At 35.0% G+C, this 23,779-nt stretch overlaps 2 protein-coding genes across 2 annotated transcripts; one reads left to right on the top strand and one right to left on the bottom strand.

Annotated features, from left to right (window-relative positions):
• Positions 1 to 2,706: 2,706 nt before the first annotated feature.
• Positions 2,707 to 3,822, bottom strand: LOC137408778 (protein YIPF3-like). Its single transcript, XM_068095361.1, has one exon. The coding sequence runs from the start codon at positions 3,764 to 3,766 to the stop codon at positions 2,870 to 2,872; it is 897 nt and encodes a 298-aa protein (XP_067951462.1). The 5' UTR covers positions 3,767 to 3,822; the 3' UTR covers positions 2,707 to 2,869.
• A 544-nt stretch (positions 3,823 to 4,366) lies between these two features.
• Positions 4,367 to 23,715, top strand: LOC137408777 (homogentisate 1,2-dioxygenase-like). Its single transcript, XM_068095360.1, has 13 exons — positions 4,367 to 4,456; positions 4,803 to 4,874; positions 6,178 to 6,266; positions 7,522 to 7,627; positions 7,862 to 8,033; positions 8,883 to 8,962; positions 9,557 to 9,656; positions 10,658 to 10,776; positions 14,438 to 14,542; positions 16,487 to 16,613; positions 19,811 to 19,992; positions 21,639 to 21,786; positions 23,172 to 23,715. The coding sequence occupies exons 1-12, from the start codon at positions 4,442 to 4,444 to the stop codon at positions 21,768 to 21,770; spliced, it is 1,299 nt and encodes a 432-aa protein (XP_067951461.1). The 5' UTR covers positions 4,367 to 4,441; the 3' UTR covers positions 21,771 to 21,786; positions 23,172 to 23,715.
• Positions 23,716 to 23,779: the final 64 nt, after the last annotated feature.

Genomic DNA, 23,779 nt, shown 5'->3' with positions numbered 1-23,779 from the left:
TGTAAAATCTATATATAGATCATGTTTCTCTTTTTCATTATCTAGAGCCTTAAAATAACTTATTGAAAACTTCAGGTGTTCAGCTGTCATACAAATTTATTACATCCTCCATGATCTCTAGAGCTTCATTCATAGAGCAACTAATTTGGAAGCATGTCGGATAAACTTGTTTGGTGAAGTATATCAGTAGCACAATTTTGAGAAGAGCTCTGAAAATAGCTTTTAAAACGTAAGCCAGAACTTTCACTATTAAATTTAATCACCGCTTTTATGTTAAAATAAATATAAATAGAATATTAAAAAGTTTTCATTTTTTACTGTTTTTATCTTTATAGGCTACTAAAGCTATAGCAAATTATGCATCTCTATAATCGTACTCTGTGATTGTGCAATCTATGGGAATTATTGAAGTAATTAATTATTTATAAATTTATAAATATTATAATTATTGCAGGGTTTGTTAGTACTTGAGCTACAACAGCAGCAAAAAACTGTGGAGAAACAGTTTCATCTTTGTGATGTACTAACTCTGTTATTCTAGGTAAACTTGTACTAGCAGATGTATTAGTCTGTAGTGAGGGAACCTTGTTTACCATTACTAAATATTCATCTATTAGTAAGCGCCAAGTTTTATGCCAGATTAAAAGGCTTCATCAATGAGTCAGATTTATCTAATGGCATATTGTGTTAACTATTGCACGATAAACTACGTATTACGTTAGTTAATCATCCGCCTGTGTTTTTATGACAAAGTAATAATAGAATCTTTTTTACATCCTAATACTTTATTAGTTTAATTTGTTACATGCAAATTAGTTTGTACACCTATCTCTATAGTTTCTACATTTATCTCTATAGATTCTACACTTACGTCTATAGTTTCTACACTTATCTCTATAGTTTCTACACTTATCTCTATAGATTCTACACTTATCTCTATAGATTCTACACTTATCTCTGTAGATTCTACACTTATCTCTATAGATTCTACATTTATCTCTATAGTTTCTACACTTATCTCTATAGTTTATACATTTATCTCTATAGATTCTACACTTATCTCTATAGTTGCTACACTTATCTCTATAGTTTCTACACTTATCTCTATAGTTTCTACACTTATCTCTATAGTTTCTACACTCATCTCTATAGTTTCTACACTTATCTCTATAGTTTCTACACTTATCTCTATAGTTTCTACACTCATCTCTATAGTTTCTACAGTCATCTCTATAGTTTTTACACTTATCTCTATAGTTTCTACATTCATCTCTATAGTTTCTACACTTATCTCTATAGTTTCTACAGTCATCTCTATAGTTTTTACACTCATTTCTATAGTTTTGTATCATATTCTTTCCAGCGTGCTGATATGGTTGTATATTGATTAGTGAGCGCTTTAGCTTTATTTAAGTCAAGCAATCACCTAATAGAGAGTTTTACTAGTGCCAAATGATTCACATTTACAATAAAAACTTTACCGATATAAATTTATGATAAAACTAGCAGTAAGCCCGGTGATGCCCAGGAATTTTTTCAGTTTTAATCAGATAGCCTGCAGGTGGGTGTTTAAATTGGGTGGTTCTCAGGAACCGGATGGAGTTTTAAAACCAAGTATTTTTGGCAGCCTTGCGGAAGGCGTGGAACATGTGTGTAAAGTTTGGATAGGTTCAAGCAAAAAATGTGAAACCAAACATATGCGCAATAACAAATTGGGATTTATTAACTTAGATAGTTAAATATGGTAATATTTTCATGTTCTAATTGCTATCTTTAACTGTTTGCACGCGATTTTTAAAAATCTAAAGCAGACAATAAATTCAATGGTGATTACACTCTTTCTCTGTATAAGAGTACTTGTGAGAGATTCTTGTTCGTTAGCTAAGTATTTAATGAAAAATACTGAAAATTCCTAGAGCTACAATATGTCAAAAGTATTAGCGAATGTAACATTCTAATTAGAATAACATATGCACATGTATGTAAATTCAGAATAGGCGCTTCAACATCACTTGGAGTTGTGCACTTATAAGAAGACAACTACAATGCAAGTTGGCTTGATCCGAAAATTTGTATAAACCTAAAGCTGAACTTTGCAAAAATGACTTTATTTGGTTTAAATTTTGACAATTGCTACTCTCTAATACCTCATTGCTGATTACCAATTATTGCGACTGCTACATTGCAAACTTTCGAACCACAGACTATTATTAGACTCGATATTTGCAATAGAAGTTTACAAATCATGGAAAATTGTAAAGGATGACTCTAATTAGGCTTACCTAACCCAGTTGTCCACTTTTACTGTGAAAAAAGTTGGTAATTGTTTAAATTAGGATGCACGCAGTAACATGGCATCACCTTTGTCAACTCAATTACACTGATTACAAAGGGTTTGCCTCTATAACGAGTGTGTAGAAATCAAATTTTCAGTAAATCTTGGTTTTAAAGCAGAACAATGCTGCAATTTCATACTGGTATAAGCTATGTTGTCATTACTTGCAATCTAATATTTTCATTTTCTGGTTTAACTCATGTTTAAATGTAACTGCCTCGGTTGTTTGAAAAATCTTGAAGTGTTGTATGCGCTAAGTTGCAATATTTGCGCTGACCTACAAGTAAAGCAAATAGTCCCAAAGGTGAATGCTAGACAAAAACATAGTAAAAGGAGCACCATAGAATAAAACTTTAAAATGAAGCAATAAATATTAGTGGCTATATTTATTGTTAACAAATATATATCTGGATAGCAAGGTCTAAGAATACCACAAAACATAATAGCATAAATAAGAATAAAACTTCCATGCCTTGTAAGTTCCTTCACAAACTCCCAATTTACCACAATAAAGCAACCAAGCTAAAAATCAAGTTAGTGATCCGAGACTTTTGAGCCAACTGCAGTTGGTATGACCTTTACATTGTCGTTCATTTGATCTGGTTTGATAAGCTCCCCCAACTCTTCTACAACTTTGTGGTAAGCAAAGTGAAGGTATAGCAGAAAAGACAAGTTTAGAAATGCAACAATCGCACATAAAACCATTTTCTGTGAAGGACCATGTGTACGTGACAGGAGAATCGACACCATCCTCAGAGTTGAAAGTCCTCCAAACACACCCCATAAAGTGTAAAAAAACATGTGATCGTGTGAAGTGTGAATAATAGTAGAAAGAAAAACGACAATGCAATGTGATGCTAACGAGTATCCAATCATTGAAATAATTTGAAGATACGTTATATGTGTATTGCAGACATAAGACACCAGCCATGCTAGTGTACCGCATCCAATCCAGTAACCAAAGCAGGTTCCAAAAGCTGTACCAATTAATGTTCCTTCTTTAACAGTGTGTCCAGAGCTTTTCATTTCAAAAAGAAGTAGCGCTATGAGTGTGAGCACTAGCATCGTTGGTCCATACAACTCCTTAACTACTTTTATTGGGTTGGCTGCTGTTGGGGGTTTCGGAACAAATGAATTTACTATCCTTTTCAACACTTCCGATGGTTCTACGTCAAAGTACGGCCTCAGCAAGTCAATGTTTCCGTAAACTCCCCACGCTTTAGTTGCCTGGCTTTTTCCAGCTTCCCACATCATGCTGGTGACGGTGTGCTTCATCATATATTGTGCATCACCAAGCATTCCGTTTGAAGAAGCATCAGAGGTGGGTGAAGATTTGTCAGCTCTCATGTCATGATGACCCGAACTTGAAAGTTCGGAGCTACCAAATTCCACATCATCAAAACCATCAACCGTAAATTCGCTGTTTGCCATAGCGACTCAGACGTCCACGGTACCTAACGATCAGAAACGAAAGCTGGCCATTAACTACGCGGTTTCGGCTACTAAGAGACTAAACGACGCACATCGTAGTTGGCTACTCTAAACTTTTAACACAAACTAAAATATTTTAACAGTACATAACAACCTAATAGACATTCAAAAACAAAAACCAACCTTAAAAAAACTCTGCAGCATATTTATTTGCATGACTCACAAATGGTTATCATCTGAAAACCATTTATGCTTTATCGTATTAAAATGAGTAAAAATAAACAATAAAAGTTAATATTATTATTTAATAGAAATATTTTCAGACCTTAGAAATAAAATTTTATTATAATACATAATTGTAAAGTAGTTAAAGAAATTTTTTACAATTTAAAAAAATTAAACGAATAAGATCAAGAACCAAAAAGGCTATACTAAGTTTTAAAATCACTGTAACTTTACATAATCATAAATGTAAAACCCTGACTCGACTTCCGTTTAGTTACAAGCCCTAAACTTTCAATACTTTACAAAAACAGTGTATACCGACATTGCTTGCGCAGCGAAAGAAACAACACTTAGTGCTGAGGCTAAACATTGAGATCGGGCTCTGCCTGCACATTTGACAGGTTTGTGCGAGAGTTCGCAGACATAAAAAGAAACAGCTCCGTTGCTAATATGTCTCAATATAAGGTAATAATATGGATCAAAACAGTAATTCTTTTTACTATACAAACGTTAAAAGTGCAAATACACTTATTTTACACATTTGGTATTGCAACCAAAGCCACACTTATACCCGCACTTGGACCGCTTTGCGAACGTACAATTGAAATCTGCCGGTTATGTTTCATGGATGAAGTCTAAGCTCCATTTTAGTTGTAGCTTGTACTGCTCATTAGGTTTGAAAATTTCTTTTGTTAAGCAGAGATGGATATAGTCATAGCTGTATGGATAGAAATAGATATAACACCCTCTAATTGAAGAGATTTCTGTCAATTTATAATTGTAGTTTCAATATCTTGAACTTGTTTTGTAGTATCTCAGTGGGTTTGGCAATGAGTTTGCATCAGAAGATTCTCGCTGCCCTGGATCCCTTCCTGCAAACCAGGTAGCCAACTGTGGTTGTGGAATGATTTGGTTGTCTTTTTAAGATTATTTCAGTATTTAAGTGCGTAAATTCGCTTTTTCTAGGAGGAGAAAGTGGGGGGTAATATGGACCAGTTTAAATAAGAAAAACATTTCAAGAGGTTGCTCCGAAGAGCAAATTTAGGATGTATGCTAGTCTTGTTAGAGATAACACCATCTATCATAGCATAAAATACTACTGTTTTTTTGTTATTATTTCTTCTGTTTATTACAGAAAAGTCATTTTAAGTTTTTAACTGGCTTCAAAACATATTTAGTGGTATCTTTTATTGTCTCTTTACCCATAGTAAAATGGACTATGTACACAGTGGTTGTTTTAGCATATGGATTTTCCAATATAAGAACGTTTCAACATGGATCACATACATATAATATACATGTATATGCATAAATATTAAATATATATGGCCTATGCATAAATATTAAATATATATGGCCTATGCATAAATATTAAATATATATATGTGTATACGCATGTGTATATAGATATGTGTATGGACATATATATAATTATGTTCACATTGTTTTTTCTTTGCATCAACTTGTAATAAAGTTACACATGTTTCATAGTAATTATTTAATTTGATCATTGATAAAAGTATGCATTGTCATTATTTGTGATTTATGCACAATTTGTTCTTATATATGTAAAATAAGGATATCCTTTTATTGAGATTAGTAAATTTATTTGGCTATAGTATCCAATAAAAACTTCTCAAATATTTTGTTCAAAGTAGTAATTAGAAAATATATCGTTAAAAATGAATATTTTGAAATGAAATATATTGATCACATTAAACAACTATATTATATTGTTTATAAATATGTAAATAGAAAGAATACAATGGTAAATAAGACTAATTTTGGCATAACAAAAATATCTTCAGCCTGTTAATAGTTTACTTTGGCTATAGAAACGAATGATTTCATGTTACCACAAGTATTGGAAAATAAATTTTATTTATCCAAGTGTTATTTATAAATAAATAGCAGATAATTTTTATTGTAGCATCCAACAAATTTTTTGGCTTATGTTTTTTGAATTCCAAGATTAAATGTTTAATGTTTAGTATTATAAATATTTGAGAATGAAATATGCTATAACTTGGAACCTTCTGTTATTTAGTTCCAGAATGTATATATGACTGTGTCAGTAAAGGTTCAAAAAAATTAAAGTTCCGCTGTCCACGGACTGCCATTCACCGTTAAGTGTGATATACGCCTGATTTTGGTTGCTCATATAGATTGACTACTTCATATTGCAGAACAGTCCGCAGAAATGCCCATATGGTTTATACGCTGAGCAGCTCTCTGGTTCGGCCTTCACTTGCCCTCGAGAGACGAATAAAAGGAGGTATGTATGGCTCACAAGCTTTATTCTCATTTTACGTGCTGCTTACAAGCACAGTAGACACTAATACAATGTAAACCTCCTATAACATCAATTCCAGTTAGCGTAAAGAATGTATGTCACGCTTTTTCTTCAAATTACGTAAAAGATTCCATCTCATGTCAAGTGTTAAGTCGGGCCAGTTCTTGAATTCAGTCTGTTTATGATGTCAGTCAGTTTTTATGACGTCAAAGATTTTGCGTAGTAAGAAATTCCATATAATGTCAAGTGACAAACCAGTGCAAGTTCTCAATTTCGATTTGAATAAAGAGTGTCCTATAGTTAGCCTTGAAAATATCGTTTTCTCTTACCACACTTAGGAGTGAAAATGACGGACAGGGGTTAGTTATCTCTATTACATATATTAGTGATTTAGTAACCTGCAGTCTAGTGTGCTGTCAGAGATCAATCATTAGGTATGTCTATTATATATACTAGTACTCTGTAGTCTAGTATGCTATCAGAGGATCCTCAGGTGTGCCGATAAAGCAAAGAGAATAAGTAGCTGCACAGTTATTCAGGAATACTTAAAGGTGGTCGATTGGTACAGATGTGAGTATCGGTCTGCCAAGCTGAATGTCACGAGTTGGAGTCTCATTGAAATCAATCTTTTGTCCTAACCTCTAGATTTGGCTTCGAAAAATGGACGAACAGACAGACACTGCTTTTAATTGAGGAAATATATGGAAGTAATCTATAGTCTTACTGTTGGAGAGTTAGCGGTGTATAATTTAGCAAATAATGGTTCTTTTCACTCGCCTCACCATCAGTAAAAGCTCATTGCCATATTACATTCACCCTCCTAATATTAATTATTTTTGCAATTCTCATTCCCTCATCTCCAACGATGAAAATACTGTTATTACAATGACATCATAACATGTCATGTTATTACAACTATTGATGGACATGAATAATAATATTACCTAGTTTATTCTCAATATTATACTCATTTACTACCACTACGACAAACTAGAATAAATAGGTTGGTACATGTGTACTGATATTAGCTGATCTTTGTTGTATGATGGTGTAACTCATTTTTGTTCTGCCAGACTCTATACGAAACCGAGGAGCGCTGAACACTATGAGAATTACACTCGGTCTCACACTCCTGTTGCTCATGTTTAATAGCATATCAAGGAGATCATTAGCTTCTGTTTTTGTAGTTTGTTCTTAAGTCTTCAGCTTCATGGACATTACATCGTATCATTTGTAGTTGGCTCTATAGAATCCTGCCATCCGTGAAACATAGAGATTTTGAAAAGTTTTCTGGAACCTCCCACTTTGGCAATATATGGGAAGACAACCCTTTACCCAATCAGGTACAGTCCATGATCTTTTCAGTGAACACAGGAAAGGTTTGCGTTTGCAAATTGAGCTGTTCTATTTTTTCCCCCGAGTTCTAATCCGGATAATGGCGTATATGCTGAGCTAACGCAGCACACGCTCATTTGCATAGGTTTTGGCAGGTTCGATATATTGCTGGCTGATTATAAGTATGTGTATCATATGCATTGCATTCCATTAGCTTCACTGTAAGGTATGACATGTTTTAGTTGAGGTGGTCGCCATTTGACATCGTAGAAGGAGACTTTATATCTGGACTAAGAACTGTCTGTGGGGCCGGGGATCCCAAAGCGAGAAACGGATTAGCTATTCATATCTACAGCTGCACTAAGTCTATGGAAAACTCTGCCTTTTACAATGCTGACGGTGACATGCTGATAGGTATAAATTTGACACTGATTGCAGTTTGATGGCAATGTTTTGTATAGTGGATGACATGTCTGTCGACTCTCATAGGATGTGACTGCTAAATTTCTTCGTCTCAGTACATACTAAGTACGCATATCCAAACAATCAACCACAAGCACACAAAAGGTGATAGTTATAATAAGTAAAAAAACAACAGTAAAGATATAAAAATAATATTAATATGATTAGAATACAATAAAAAATAACCGTGCAGTTTGGCCACTGTATGCATTGTGTTTTGACACCCAATTAGTAACAAGAATAATGCTGGTGGTTGCAATAAGAATATTGCTAAGTGAGTTGGCATGAGGTGGTTCCAATGACTCATCTTCTTTTAGCCTGTTGTGGATATCTCTGTCTATGTCGAACATAAAAAATACAATGGCATTCGGCACAAATTAGTCAAAGCAAGCAACATATGTTTAGATTCATTCTCTCTATGATGGTCGTCAAGCCTGCTGCTCTCAGGCCGTTGTAGTTTGTGTCAATGTCTCATTTTATGTCGTAAGTTGTTAGTATGCAGTACAACCCAAATTTTCCACAACAAATGACATAAGTTAATTGAAAGATTGGAAGCTTATTTTTGGTTCTAATATAGCTGTATGTAGGCTTTTCTTGTCTTCTTACTATCCAAGCTTGGTTGGTATGTTGTACTAACTTTCACAGTTCACCTTAACAAAATGGCTCAGATTGATATCCTGGTTTTTTGAGTGTCGGTTGTGGAAATTTACTGGCTTGCTTTGTAGCTTTCAAGTAAGGACATTGGCACAGCTTTATATATGTGTAATACTGTGTTACGCTTGTTAATATTGTTACTTTCAGTTCCACAACTTGGTGCTCTGGATGTAACAACAGAATTTGGGAAGATTTATGTGAAACCAAATGAGATATGTGTCATCCAAGTAAGCAGTGCTACTTTTCCTTCCCTCGCATTGTTGAAAGGCTATTATACCTACATACAACACATGGAAATATAATCACTTGATGTTGACCGTGATAAAATAGCTTAGCTTTATTTTCATTGAAATTAGCAAGCGACGTGGGAGTTGCATGCTCCTTACTCAAGCTTTGAGTTCTGCCTTCGTGTCTTCTATGTTAAACGCTGGTCTTCATGCATCCAGTGCGCAATTGTTACTATTTTATGACTCTAACTGGCTGTTTGTTGGAGCTGTAGATTTCGAGGAATGTCAGTCATTATTAAAGCATTTTAACAATAGATAATCTCCAAATTGCTTACCATTTGGTAATTAAAATAAAATCTTTTATAAAAAGTTGGTCCTGGATCTAGTTCAGAAACAAAGAAGACAATACTTCCTATTCACTCGACACTCCAAACTGTTGAATATGTCTCAATATATGAGTTTTAAATTTTATCGAAAAGTAAAATATGCTATCTCCATCCTGCCCAGATATCCTGGTAAAAAATGGAGACTTGTTACTTGTGATTGGCTCTTTCTTTGCAAAAAATCATGTACTCAGTAATTTCTGTATTCCAGCAAGGTATGCGGTTCTCTGTTGGTGTAGAGGGAGATACTCGAGGCTATATTCTTGAAGTGTTTGGGGGGCACTTCCAACTACCCAACCTAGGACCAATAGGTAAATATTAGTCTTTTTTTATACTAAATATTGGGGTAATGCTGGTTTGTCTCCACCTGATCACTAGAAATGCTGCTTAGGAAAAGGCCCTCTGTCGATAAAAAGAAATGATAGAGAGTTGTTAAAAATTGAATGTGAAAAAAAGTATTAGCTATTAAAAATTTTATGTAAACAAAGGCTATCTGCTACTAAAATGTTACATGGAAGTTGGCAGGTTGGATATCTGTCACTAAAAATGTTAGATGGGAGTTGGCTATCTGTCACTAGAAATGTTATATTGGAGTTGGATAACTCTCACTAGAAATGTTACATGGTAGTTGATTATCTGTCACTAGAAATGTTATATGGGAGTTGGCTATCTGTCACTAGAAACTTTTTTATATGAGAGTTGGTTATTTGTTACTAGAAATGTTATATGGGAATTGGCTATCTGTCACTAGAAATGTTATACGGGAGTTGTCTACCTGTCACTAGAAATGTTAAACGGGAGTTGTCTATCTGTCACTAGAAATTTTATACGGAAGTTGTCTATCTATCACTAGAAATGTTAAGAGATATGAATCTATGTATATCTCCAGAAATTGGAGTCATGGGTTGTCTCTGCTATCAGTTTGGCTTGATTCCTCGGTAATCTCTTCAGGTTCCTGCATGGTCAATGATTTTATTATCTCCCTATTCTGATGAGTGCATACTTATCATAGTTGAACTACAATTTGGCTGATGTGTTGTTTATATTGCTTCAGTGGGAAAGGAATTAGGTCTGGCATGTTTCCAGCCAGTATTCTATTCCGCCCATAATTCTATTTACAGATCAAGCGGATGTCTATCTAAAATAGTGCCTGTCGATGACAAATTTATGCATTAACTGACAGCGAGCGATAGTTTAAAATTTTGCATTGAATATTCATATCTTCTCATGATGCCAGAGAGTGATGAATACTGTGGTTGGGGAAAGTAAATACATGTATTTTGGCCGATGCAGTTACTATTGTTACCTGCAGGTGCCAATGGTCTTGCTAACCCCAGGGATTTTCTTACTCCGGTAGCCTGGTACGAGGACAAGGAGTGTGACTTCACCATCATAGCCAAGTACCAGGGTGCAACATTCGCCGCTAAGCAAGTATGAATATGCTTGTTTCTATTTATCCTGCGCAGTAGTTGGAAATGAGGCTATTTGATTCAGGTTTATAATAGTTGTGCAAGTTGATGTCTAATAATAATTTATACATACTAGCAATGATAATATAAATAATGAAATCTCAAAGTTGGTTGTCTGTGTGTATGTATGTGTGTATGTCTTTCGGTGTGTCCGGCTATAACTATTAAAATGCTGGATTTGAACTGATGAAGAACGCAACAGATGGTTAGTAATCCAATTGTCTAACCACGAGTCAACGAAGGCTCTTACAATTCATAGCTCTTACTATGTACTGTATACACCCTTTTCTCGGTTGCACGCGCTAAATGCCGTATTAGTTGAAACTCTATGAAACGCGATGATTTTTTGTGTTTTTGTGAACTTCTATTCCTGGTTTTTATATGGTTCAATTGCTAAATCGCGGTCAAGGCTTTTCACCCAGACAATTGTATCATCTCGAATAGGAATAGCCTCTACATTCTATCTTCGTTCGGTCAGACAAAGACAGTCTGATATCTCTTTTTCACATACGTAGCAGTACCAAGAGGTAACAGTATTGTCGCATTCAAAGTTTTGATGGATAGCTTCTGCTGGAACAGTAACCTTTTTTATATGCACACGCACTTCTATGCACGAATTGTTACTATTAATTCAACATATTCAGGATTTTTATTTTGTTTTCTCAGTTCGTATTAATTGTAACATTACCGAATCATCTCTTATTATAATTAATTTAGCTATTACTTGCTAATTATTTCACATTTATATTTGAACACTTCTATAGTTGTTTTATTTTGTTTCTTAATTTATTTAACCAGCACAAGACATTTTCCTCATGATATGATGTTTGAAAGTTACAGTTGTTTGACAAAGTTTGAAAACCTTTCCAGATGTTTTATTTTTTCTCTCAACTTATTTAAACTGCGCAAAACACTTTTCTCATGATATGAAGTTTGAAAATTAGAATGCTAACTGTTATTATATGTTAAATAAAAATAAACTTTCTGTGCAAAGACTTTTATTACCTGAGCAACGCCGGGCATTCAGTAGTATAAATAATATAACACAATTGCATATGTATAATAAACAAGCTTTGTGACAACTTCATCATAGCAGTCTGTCCGCGTGACAATGACTAGTCTCCGGTTGGTCTAATCCTGCATCTCCAGTTCTATTTCTTATCATCATTTGCTACGCATTGTGGTCCATATCTACGAGCTTCATATTTCTTTTGACGGTGTCTTTAAATATCAGTCGAGCCCTCTCTTGATTGTGTTTTTATTTATTTTAACTGGGAGGTAGCAGTTGTTGAGACAAGTGATCATCGTCATGGTATTTCTGCTCTTTTTAATACATTTACATCGCACTGTTAGCTATCTCATTTCTCCATGAAGTACCCTTAAAGGTTGACTTGCAACAAAATTCACATTACAGTTAGTTGGTATCAAAAGATTCACCATGTCTTACTCTGTTGTGTTGTAGGTGCAAAATATGTGGAAATGTGATTACAATCTCTTGAAAGCTCAAAACAGAAAAGCCGCCGTAGATTGGAATCAGTTTATTTCTCTGACGTAGTCATTACATTTGGTTATTGTTTTGTCACGTGATGTTCTCACGTGAATTGAAAGGCCAATAAAAGGCTCAATATAAAACTTCTCGTAGCACTAGTTTATGACAAACACTTCGGGTTTTACCAAAGACCCCGTATCAAATATAGATGCTCGCTACTTTACAGTTTTGTTTCAGCCTGGTCTAATCGTCTAGTCGTAATCTGATCATGTGACCCATACTTCGTGATTAATTTCTGCAGCATTTTTCGATTATCACAGGTGACTGACAGGCTCGTCATGATTATCAGACAATGATATGTACTCCTTCGAGCTAAGGTTAAAAATTGAACAAATTTTTACGGTAGGTTATAGAATATCAGTGCTCAAAGTGACAGCATTACAATGACGATAACATAGACACGTAAGAACAATAGACATGGTTTTATTGAATGCGTGAAGTATTTTGGTGAAAATATTTCGATGAATGAGGTTGCTTGAAAGTGTAAACAGAAGCCATCTCGTACAACTACGTCCCGTTTGAGCCGTTTTGGAAAGAGAATCCAAACTACGGCGGTTTCGTGTGGCTGCGATTAACTGTTCGTTCGTTTTTTTAGCTTTTAAAAGCTTGTAATCACATTTCCACATATTTGGCACCTACAACACAACAGAGTAAGACATGGTGAATCTTTTGATACTAAATAACTGCAATGTGAATTTTGTTGCAAGTCAACCTTTAAGATTATAAGAAATAAGATTGATTGAAAATCTTTTACCAAATATGCTTGTGACTATTGCCTGGTTCCCATATTGGCTGCGAAACCCCGGTGGTAATCTCGCGTAACAAAACATTTGCGGCGCTAGGCTTGGTGGCTTATGTTCATATAAAGCTGTATCGCTGATGATCGCATAAAAATGGCCACTCGCCATGCTGTTTTGAACGTGCTGACCTTCACCTGTATAGTGCATTTTGGGAAGGTTTTGCCTGCGGCTCCTTGCGAAAGTTGAACAGCGTTGAACTTGTGTGTTGACTGCTGGCAACTACCTGTGGTTCTTGACGAGTAGTTTCTCATTTCACCGCAGATCGCCTGGTGATCCTGCCGCCAGTATTTGTGGCGTATATGGGAATTATGCTTTAGTGGTTACCATAAAACTTGTAATTGAACGCCGTAGCGCTCTATTTTTCACCCTTCCTCTATAGTGGCAGTCAAATAGAGGTGGCGTTCAAATAGAGGTTTTACGGTGTATATTGATAAGGCTTTTTATTTATGTGTTGCATAAATTTTAGATGTATTTCATAAGTTATTAATTATGCGTGATAGTCTCAGCCAACCATCCAATAGTAAACATAAATGACACTCATTTCACTTAGTAAAATGTCTTACCTGAATAAATTTGGAAAAAATTTGTTCTTATCTGATTCAATATAGCCTGGTTAAATGCCCCTCAAAAGCAATGCTAGTTACAAATGCAAACGCACATACAAATTTGTAAGAACAGGAAAAATTCATTTCGTTGACAACAATCATCTCCACATTTGATCTTGGACTCATCGTGTTTGCATGTTGTTAGCATGTTTGATCGGAGTCAATGAACATCTATACACAAGCCCATAGCTAAAGATTATTGTATAATGTGACAAAGAGGTAATAAAATATCCACAGTTCTGCTCATAGCATATGTAATGGCAACATTTGACACTCATTAGTGTTAACATTTATACATACAGCTTTTTATGTGTGAAACATCTTCTTATGATCTTTAGTAATAGAAAGATTACACAAAATAATCACAAAAACTATGTCAATGCTAAATAAATACACCAAGATGAAGGAAAGAACTTTTTTCTTTGCAGTTTTAAGGAATGTGAGCATAACACCAAATAAATTGCTAATTTTAAATTCGCATAGTTGAATTTTGATATGTAGTGCCCAAAAGTTCTAAATTGTGAAGTTGTACTGCATTTACCTTTGGAATATGTTATATGAACTATGAATATTAGAGAATATGACTTGTGTACTTTTTTGTGTAGCTTTGGGACAGTTAGACAAGCTGAAGGCCCCCTGAGTGTATTGAATTCAATAATATCTTTTTAGGATCATTCCCCATTTGATGTCGTGGCCTGGCATGGCAACTATGCGCCTTATAAATATGACCTGGACAAGTTCATGGTAATCAACTCTGTCTCGTTCGACCATGTGGTGTGTATCCTTCCTTCTCATAGTACATTAAAATGTTGCTGTTCCTTCATGTCACTGTTTTGTTGTCGAAAAAGGACATTCTGCTTCTTTCCATCAAAAACCCAAAGTAAAAAAGTACCTAGACTTTTTATAACCATTGCTTGTAGTAACGATATACTGTAGAAGTTGTCTTTTCTAGGTTTTAGGTAAGATAACTCCTAAAGACGTCTATACGTAGGTTATACACCTAAGCCATCGTTATTTCTAATCTAGACAGTAAAATAGATAATGAATCGACAGTAAAAATGTTGAACTTTCATGACATGTTTGGTCTGATCTAATCCGACAATTATTGGCATTGTTTCTAATGTCAATACTGTATTTTCATAGAATAAACCTCTTGAACATACATTAGGTTTTGTATGTATGTCAGCCCATCAGGGGACACTGCACTGAGCAGAGAGTTATTCTTTATAATCATCTATTCATAGTAAAACAATCAAAATTTTTTTCTCATCAATTTATTTGGAAAGGCTGTTGTAACAATTATTTGTGAATATGGTTATATCATCTTATATCATATATCATCATATATCATATTATATAATATGGAATATCTGCTAACTTACCTCCAACCTCAAAGATCTCTTAATAAATATGCACCGAGAAACTGAGAAATATTCCTACCAGTTGATATTTGTTGCTTGCAATTGGCCTGCGAGATATTATAGCTTGTGCCTTTCTTTGCAATTTGTTAGCATTTTTAATTTTTGTTTCATTCTAAATTTGAAGCCATATTTTTACTTTATTTATTTTTATTTTATCAATATTTAACAATGTTGAATAAAAGCCCATTGCATTCACTGATATGTTTGCTACAGTTTGCAGCAAAAACTAGCTTTTTATGTGCAATAGAAGTAGAGTTATGAGCATCGATCCATTGTAAGCTGTATTAAAATAGCCGCAAGGATGCTATTAAATAATACTCTATAAATCGGCATATTTATAAATTATATAATGATAATCTATCAAATGATACAAATATTTATTCATGAACAAGTGACATAAATAAACCATACTTATATTACATGCAGAAACAAAAATTAACGTTTTTTGAAAACGAAAATATTTCCACTGTTTGCTCGGATAGCTACGTTCTGATTGTTGCTTTTGATGGAACAAACATCTTCTAATTCTCCAATACCTTTCACAATATCTTCTGGTCTCGACTCTTCTTCTACACTGCTGAACTAGTCGATATTAGCGTCCAAACAATCTTTTGTCAGAGCAAAACATTTACGCGTCACATTTAGCACCAATGCAACGCGTAAAAGTTTTGCTTGCTAAACGTAACCTTTGGCCGAAAGCTTGCAAACCGTTTTTATATGCATGTTTTTCGAAGTACATGTATTAAGACCGCGTTAAACAAGGAACGACTATTAGTCTGAGACAGATATTAATTTTATGGTGTTGCTTTTAAAGTTCATCTACCAATGTGAATTTAAACCGTTTTTTATATAGGTACATGTATTTCGAAGTGTCAAGACCGCGTTAAACATGGAACTACTGTTAGCTTGAGACTGTTATTAATTATTTCAATGGTGTTGCTTTCAAAGTTTTAACGAAAAAAAGTAAAAGCTGTGGGAGTTGGACAACGGGAGAATTGATTGTTATTAATGTATTTAATGTTATTAATACGATTTTGTGGACACTTTTCTACTGATCAGTTTATATTATAAAGTGTTATTATAGTGTTCTATTGTTCTAGTTGTTATAGTGTTCAACTATATGGGTTCATAAAGATAAAAGATAATCCAAGTGGCGATCAAATGGAGGTGTCGTTCAAATAGAGGGTGGCGCTCTATTTTTCAACCCTTGTCTCATAGTGGCGGTCACATAGAGTCGGCATTCAAATAGAGGTGGCGTTCAATTTGAGGTTTTACGGTATATTTTATTTGCATATAGGATCCTTCCATATTCACGGTGCTGACATGTCAGAGCAATACACCAGGGGTGGCCATCGCTGACTTTGTCATCTTCCCCCCGAGGTGGTCTGTACAGGAGCATACTTTCAGACCTCCGTACTATCACAGTAGGTAGCCTCGATCCCTCTCATCAGTACGTCATATTCATAGACACCAATGAGCTTAAAATAGTGTAGATGCCTGTCTTTAGATAAATGTTGAGTTGCAGCTTTGCACGGTTAATTGTTACAAAATACTAAAAAGTGCTCTGGTTATCATGCAATCAAACCTTGTTTGAATCTACCTGCATTGCTGGAGGCCATCTTGCTGTGTCAAATCATGGCTATGCACACGGGTAAAATGCATACTGCAGTGGCTACACATGCCACTATTAAATGACCTGTTGCATTAACAAATGAATGGACCAATGAGCTCTCTGTTGGGTCAAGGCTAAGACATCCTTGCTTGATGTTCTATTGAAACATCCCCAAGTATATTTTTTACCCTTATGGATCCTCTAACTATTTGTGATGACAGTATAGTGTATGCAGCTCTTTGCAATGTTATATCTTTTGCTAAAGAAAAACGCTAAGTATTTACAATCAAAATCAGTTACCTACAGAGAATTTGTGTTCATCATGTAAATTAACAGAACTAACTTCTGCTTTCAATAGATTTATACAGAGAACAAGTTATCTTTGTCAGTTCTAATTGACGTCAGTGGCCTTCACATATCTGTCACACTCAAAGATTGTTTTTGTTCCTATTTGAATAGTTAGTTGTCTGTGTGAAGCCTTAACATCATCACTCAGAGGTGCATCTTATTTAGCATAAGTAAAATGGAGTCAGCTTTGACTAGAAATGAATAAAATGGAGTCAGCTTTGACTAGAAATGAATAAAATGGAGTCAGCTCTGACTAGAAATGAATAAAATGGTATTGTGATTATACTAGATGGGAATCAACCTTTTTGTCTGATTAAAGATGCATCTCTGCCAACATGTTTGTTTACGAGCCAAGTAGTATACAGCCATCAACAAAGCCTCGGCAGTGCGCACCTGTGGCCGTACACCTTGTGTGCACACAGTGCACGCAAATGATGCATTTTGTTGGTTTGTAGTCACGGCTTTAGGAACATTTACAAAATTACTATAACGACAAAGATGACTTGGCTAATCATGTTTCACTTGCTAGCCAAAAGTTTATATACAGTTTACTAGTAAGGTTCGTAGAAATAGCAAGCGTCTTTTTACTGCTGTTCCTACAAGTTGTTGTCTCATAAGTCAGCCGATGTTTGTTGGGATTGTTCTGATGTTCTTAAGAGCAGTCTTTCAGTTACGCAGCAACTATGTAACAGCAACTCTATGGTGAGAAAGTTATGCAAATCTTTGTAATGTATTTTTAAAGCAGGCTTGACACGGTATTATTGGAGGAGAGCACAACTATATAAATTAGTAAATGGAAACTTTGATTCTAAGATCCTACTTCCCTTCTCATCTTTAAAAAGCTTCCATCTGTTGATGATGTCATTAAGCAATGGTTATATTGCCCAATGCAGACATATAGTTGTATGATAAGGTCAAGGTTAAAGTCAGCTAAGTATAAGGTGTTTAAATTTTGCTAATTTGGTAAAAGTTTCGCTTCAAGGAAGCTAAGCTTGTCATGGGATATCACCTCATGAATTACTTGCTTTCATTTTTATACAAACAATGCATTGCTGTTAAAGTGATGCATGAAATGGTAAAGTTCTGGTTGCCATATGCACTGTCTTTAATTAAATATGATATAAACAGACAGAATTGCTGATAGTCATAGTGCTTTATAGTTCACACTCCACTCATGTTCAGTTTATCCATTGACATTGTGAACAACAAATAGGAATTTATTTTCAAACAGCGTAATTAAGTGTGAAAGGTCAAAACTTTTTTTATCAACACTCCGCAGCCATTTTGTGTAAAATTAGTCAACTTCTTCCATAACCGTAAGTTAAAGAAATCACAGCCACAACTTCACATTGTTATTGTAAGTTTCTATCTATGAAACAGGACTGATCTATGGACTGATCTATGGACTGATCTATGGACTGATCTGGGGTTTGAACTAAGTTAGAGGTTGACTTGCAACAAAATTCACATTACAGTTATTTGGTATCAAAAGATTCACCATGTCTTACTCTGTTGTGTTGTAAGAGCCAAATATGTGGAAATGTGATTACAAGCTCTTAAAAGCTCAAAAACGAAAAGCCGCCGTAGATTGGAATCTCTTTATTTCGATGACGTAGCCACGAAATTTGGTTATGGTCTTGTCACGTGATGTTCTCACGTGAATTGAAAGGCCAATACAAAGCTCAATATAAGACTTATCGTAGTACTAGTTTATGACAAACACTTCGGGTTTTACCGAAGACCCCGTATCAAATATAGGTGCTCGCTACTTTACAGTTTTGTTTCGGCCTGGTCTAATCGGCAAGTCGTAATCTGATCATGTGACCCAATACTTCGCAAATAATTTTTGCTGCACTTTTCGATTATCACAGGTGACCAACAGGTTCGTCATGATTATCAGACAATGATATGTACTCCTTCGAGGTAAGGTTAAAAAGTTAAAGGAATTTTTACGATAAGTTATAAGATATCACTGCTAAAAGTGACAGCATTACAATGACGATAAAACAGACGCGTAAGAACAATAGACATGGTTTTATTGAATGCTTGAAGTATATTTGTGAAAATATTTCGATGAATAAGGTTGCATGAAAGCGTAAACAGAAACCATCTCTCACAAATGCGTCACATTTGAGCCGTTTTGGAAAGAGAATCCAAACTACGGCGGTTTCATGTGGCTGCGATTAACTGTTCGTTTTTGAGCTTTTAAGAGCTTGTAATCACATTTCCACATATTTTGCACCTACAACACAACAGAGTAAGACATGGTGAATCTTTTGATATCAAATAACTGTAATGTGAATTTTGTTGCAATTCAACTTTTAAGGCAATTTCACTGATGGCTTTGTAGCTCTTAAAGTGTGTGTAGTATTTGTTATTCAATTATACTTGCTGGTGTGGTGAGCTTCTTTTACTTTACATGTATATTCTTACACCGATTTAGTGATGGTCACTACAGATTTACTTGTTGAGAGACTAAGGTAAAACTGCTGAGGTCACAGCTTGACAACTATCTTACTAACATACTCGTTACCTGCCCAATTTGGCTGAGTTATTTTTGTTCACAAAGCTCCTCCTACTCATAACATGAACTCCTCATTTTCAATGTTTAAGCTCGACCGACTTTGGCTTCTAGTGTCTACTACTTATATTTACCCACAGGAAACTGCATGAGTGAGTTCATGGGGCTCATCAAGGGCAACTATGAAGCAAAGGTTGGTGGGTTTATGCCTGGCCAGGCCTCGCTGCACAGCATGATGACTCCACATGGACCAGACAGCAACTGCTTTGAGGGCGCATCTAACATGGAACTGAAAGCTGAGCGAATCGCAGATGGCAGCATGGTGAGAGCTTCAATCAAAATGCATTATTTGCATTGCATCAGTTTTTATGTAAAATGAGTTGTCATCACATAAGGTGTTGTCTTCTCTTGTGTACTTGAAATTGGATTTATTGATGCAGAAGTTGGAGTTATTGAATGCGTGAAGTATATTTGTAAAAATATTTCAATGAATGAAGTTGCATGAAAGTGTAAACAGAAACCATCGTGTTCAACTACGTCCCATTTGAGCCGTTTTGGAAAGGGATTCCAATCTACAGCGTTTCCGTGATGGCTGCGATTAACTGTTCGTTAACTGTTCATATTTGGCACCTACAACACCGCAGAGTAAGACATGGTGAATCTTTTGATTCCAAATAACTGTAATGTGAATTTTGCTGCAAGTCAACCTTTAATAATCAGTTACTATTATTAGTCAAGAAAGTTTAAAATGCAGGACTTTGGTAACCAAGTATTCATTGGAAAAAATGTCAGAACAAACAACCACATAAAATGTTGTAAATATTTGCGTATCGATGAATTTGCTAATTTATAACTGAAAAAGCAAATTAGGTCTTCCTTTTTAAAAGATAGTCCAAAATATTTTTCATTGAGTAGTTCTGTGAGCAAAGTCAAGTCCTGCAAATGTTTGCCCTATAAAAGTTCAGCTAATGCTATTGTTTAACATTTTTTCCAATTGGCGGAGGTCTTTAAATCAATTGTGTCTGTGTATTTTAGTACAAAGAAACTAATTCATACCACATTGCCATCAAACTTTGTCTGTTCCTAAACTTTCGTTAAGTTTGTCATATGTTGGAACATATGTATGATTTTGATAAGTTTGTTTAGCAGCCCAGACAGTTGATTGTTTCAAATGTATTGTATATATATATTGTATATATAACATGAAAAACTAATTTATTAAAAAACTAAATAGAAATTAAATTTAAGGCGATAAAAAAATATTTTTATTACCACTTTTTATGAAAAACAAAGTTTGATTTTTATGAAAGAAAAGATGCGATTTATTAGTATCTCGGAGTTTCCAAAATAAAAATTTAAACGTTAATGCTCTATAACCCCAAGTTTGTGTGCTGCATTATGGTTGATTTAGTTGAGATATATTACAATTTAATATTGCTTTTTTGAGGGACCCGTTTAATTTTTTCTATTACAGCTTCATTAAACAGTCGGGACACCTACTTTTTTACAGTTGTTACTAGTTGTTATAGGCAACTTGCCGAGTCTGATACCCAGTCTTGCATTTAGCAGAAAGGTAAAAGTAGCTGTTTTTATAGTTTTGTATTCAATTCACTGCTGAATGAGAAAAGCTTCCCTAGACAGTAATTACAAGATTATTTTTGGTACAAATCAGTGTTAAAGATCATTGATGAATCTCTTCATTAGCTCAATCAAAGTACAACCACTGCTATAGTGTCTTGTTATAAGCAAAACCTGGACTTTTTAGTTTAACTAAAATTAAATCACTTCGGTTTTGGCGCTAGTAACAGATTCTTCGTCAACATGGATAGCTGACGAGTATAATCACCGCTGACTCTCCTATTGCTCTGACTGTATCTTTAACAAGCCAGAGTTTCACGAAAAAATTTTCAACTCCGTGTCAAGATGAAGGCATGCTCCGGTTGTCATCAACTTGTGTCGATATTGCAGGCTTTCATGTTTGAGTCATCGCTCTCCTTGGCTGTCAGCAAGTGGGGACAGGAAATATGTCAGAAACTGCAGCATGATTATATCAACTGCTGGGCCTCTCTTAAAAAGAATTTTACAGGGCCTGCAGAGTAGAGTAGCTATGAGAGAGGTATGTGGGAAGCATCAAGTGGTGTTTGCTTATTGATTGTATGTAACACTGCACATTGACATTATAACTACAGTAGGGTGGTTGGTTCACCACCAGTATTAACATTGCATTACCTAAGCTAGATAATTTAGAAATCTATGCTAACCATGTACCTCAAAATTTTGGGGTTGGATGAGCGGTAATGCGATTCGTGCTCATTGATGAAGTCTAATTTATGTTCAGTGTACCGTCATACCCGACATGCAAGCTTGATGCGTTCTGGGACTGAGCCCGTATGTCAATGGTCTCGTATCTAATGCAATATTTCCTATATAAAATAACTAAATAAACATTAATCCGTTCTCATACTATGAAAAAACCATTTAAAAACAGGATATTACGATGGAAAAACTTGTTTTCAGTTTCTGTAATTCAGTACCAGCGCTTACAAAGTGACAAATGCCTATTTAGTGGTCATGATCTGCAATAAAATCTAGCACTACTATGTACACTACTATGTACACTACTATGTACAGTGCTGTATGAAGTTCTTACCTTTGAGACTGACGGTAGAGGCTAACGGCGGTCTGAGAGAAACTTGACAGCAACACATTCAGTACACTAGACTTTTGTGATGCTACACAACATAGACCTTGAATTTAACTTATATGAATTTAGCTTATTAAACACACACTTGTAGCTACTTTTTAATCTTTTACTAAACGTAATTTTTTAATATCGATTTCTGGCTTTGCGATTTTGCCTCGCTCTTTCTATAACCTTTAGTCGACCTTGTTAAAATTTTTTCAAACCGATTGGACGAGACAGACCGAGTGATGCTGTCACTTGCATGCATGCTTGGCCATTTAGTGACTATCGAGAACTGGCTCGTTTGCGCGTATCTCAAGACAGAAACTTAATGGAAATTTTGCTAGTAACAAAATCTTGATTTTCTCATATATTGGGGCAGTTGTAGGTCACGGCGTGACTGTATTGTCAATAATGACAACATCTGTCCATTATTGCAGTGCAGAGTGTATTTGGTATTTGTAATGTAGTTTTGTTTTGGTTCATGTAGGAATGCAACTAGTGCATGTCTATTAGATTGACAAGGTGCGAAGGTATGACAGGAAGTTCTGTATCATTAATTGGCCAAATATGACTGCTTGTGGTGAGTTGTGTGATTGGTGGTTAAAGGGTACTTCAACCACCAATCAATCATACAACTGGTTGGTATCACTTCATCACTGGTGACTGCCTTTCCATGTAGGTAGACTCGACAAGATAATTATCTCTGCTTATATGATTGGTGCTTGAAGGGTGGTTTCAGTTCATCACTAGCTTTCCATGTAGGCCTATTGCCATTCCAATAGACTTGTGTTACTTATTGAATGTTTATATTTCAGTTGATCACTTTGTGAATAACTTGGGACACTCTTCGTTTGGACAGAATCTCTATTGGTGCAGCCTGATGCTATCACTGTTTCATGTTATTACAGTTTGCATTTTGTGGATTGTGTTACTCTGTGCAAACCTTTTGCTATATTTGGTGATTTGTATATTGGTATTTATTTCTCGAGATGGATGACTAAAGATATCATTTCGGTGCCTTTAATGTAAAACACTGACATCATACCACTTCAATCTTTGTCACAATGTGCATTGTGTAATGCATAATGTCGTATCAAATGGTAATGTGAATAAAAATATATATCCCATCATGAATTTCTACGCATGATTATCATAAATTCCGTCTTTCTACTTTTTTTTGTTTGTAAGCGTTTAATACTGTCCGGTGATGGGAGCTTTTAAACAACCCTGTGGTACAGATCTGGATTTTTAGGTTGAGCTCTTATTTTGTTATGTACTATATTCTACATGCTGTGCTTTTTATCATATAATATAATAATAATATAACATAGGCATAAACAAGGAACAACCGTGTCTAAGTTTTCTACAGCATGTATATCTATAATGTTAATGGCTAGCAATCGTTCTTTGATTGCACCTTAGT

This window comes from Watersipora subatra, chromosome 11 (genome assembly GCF_963576615.1).
Source record: "Watersipora subatra chromosome 11, tzWatSuba1.1, whole genome shotgun sequence".
Lineage (NCBI taxonomy): Eukaryota > Metazoa > Bryozoa > Gymnolaemata > Cheilostomatida > Watersiporidae > Watersipora > Watersipora subatra.
The sequence above is the reverse complement of the archived record's forward strand: the minus strand, read 5'-3'. Positions and strand labels throughout refer to the sequence as shown.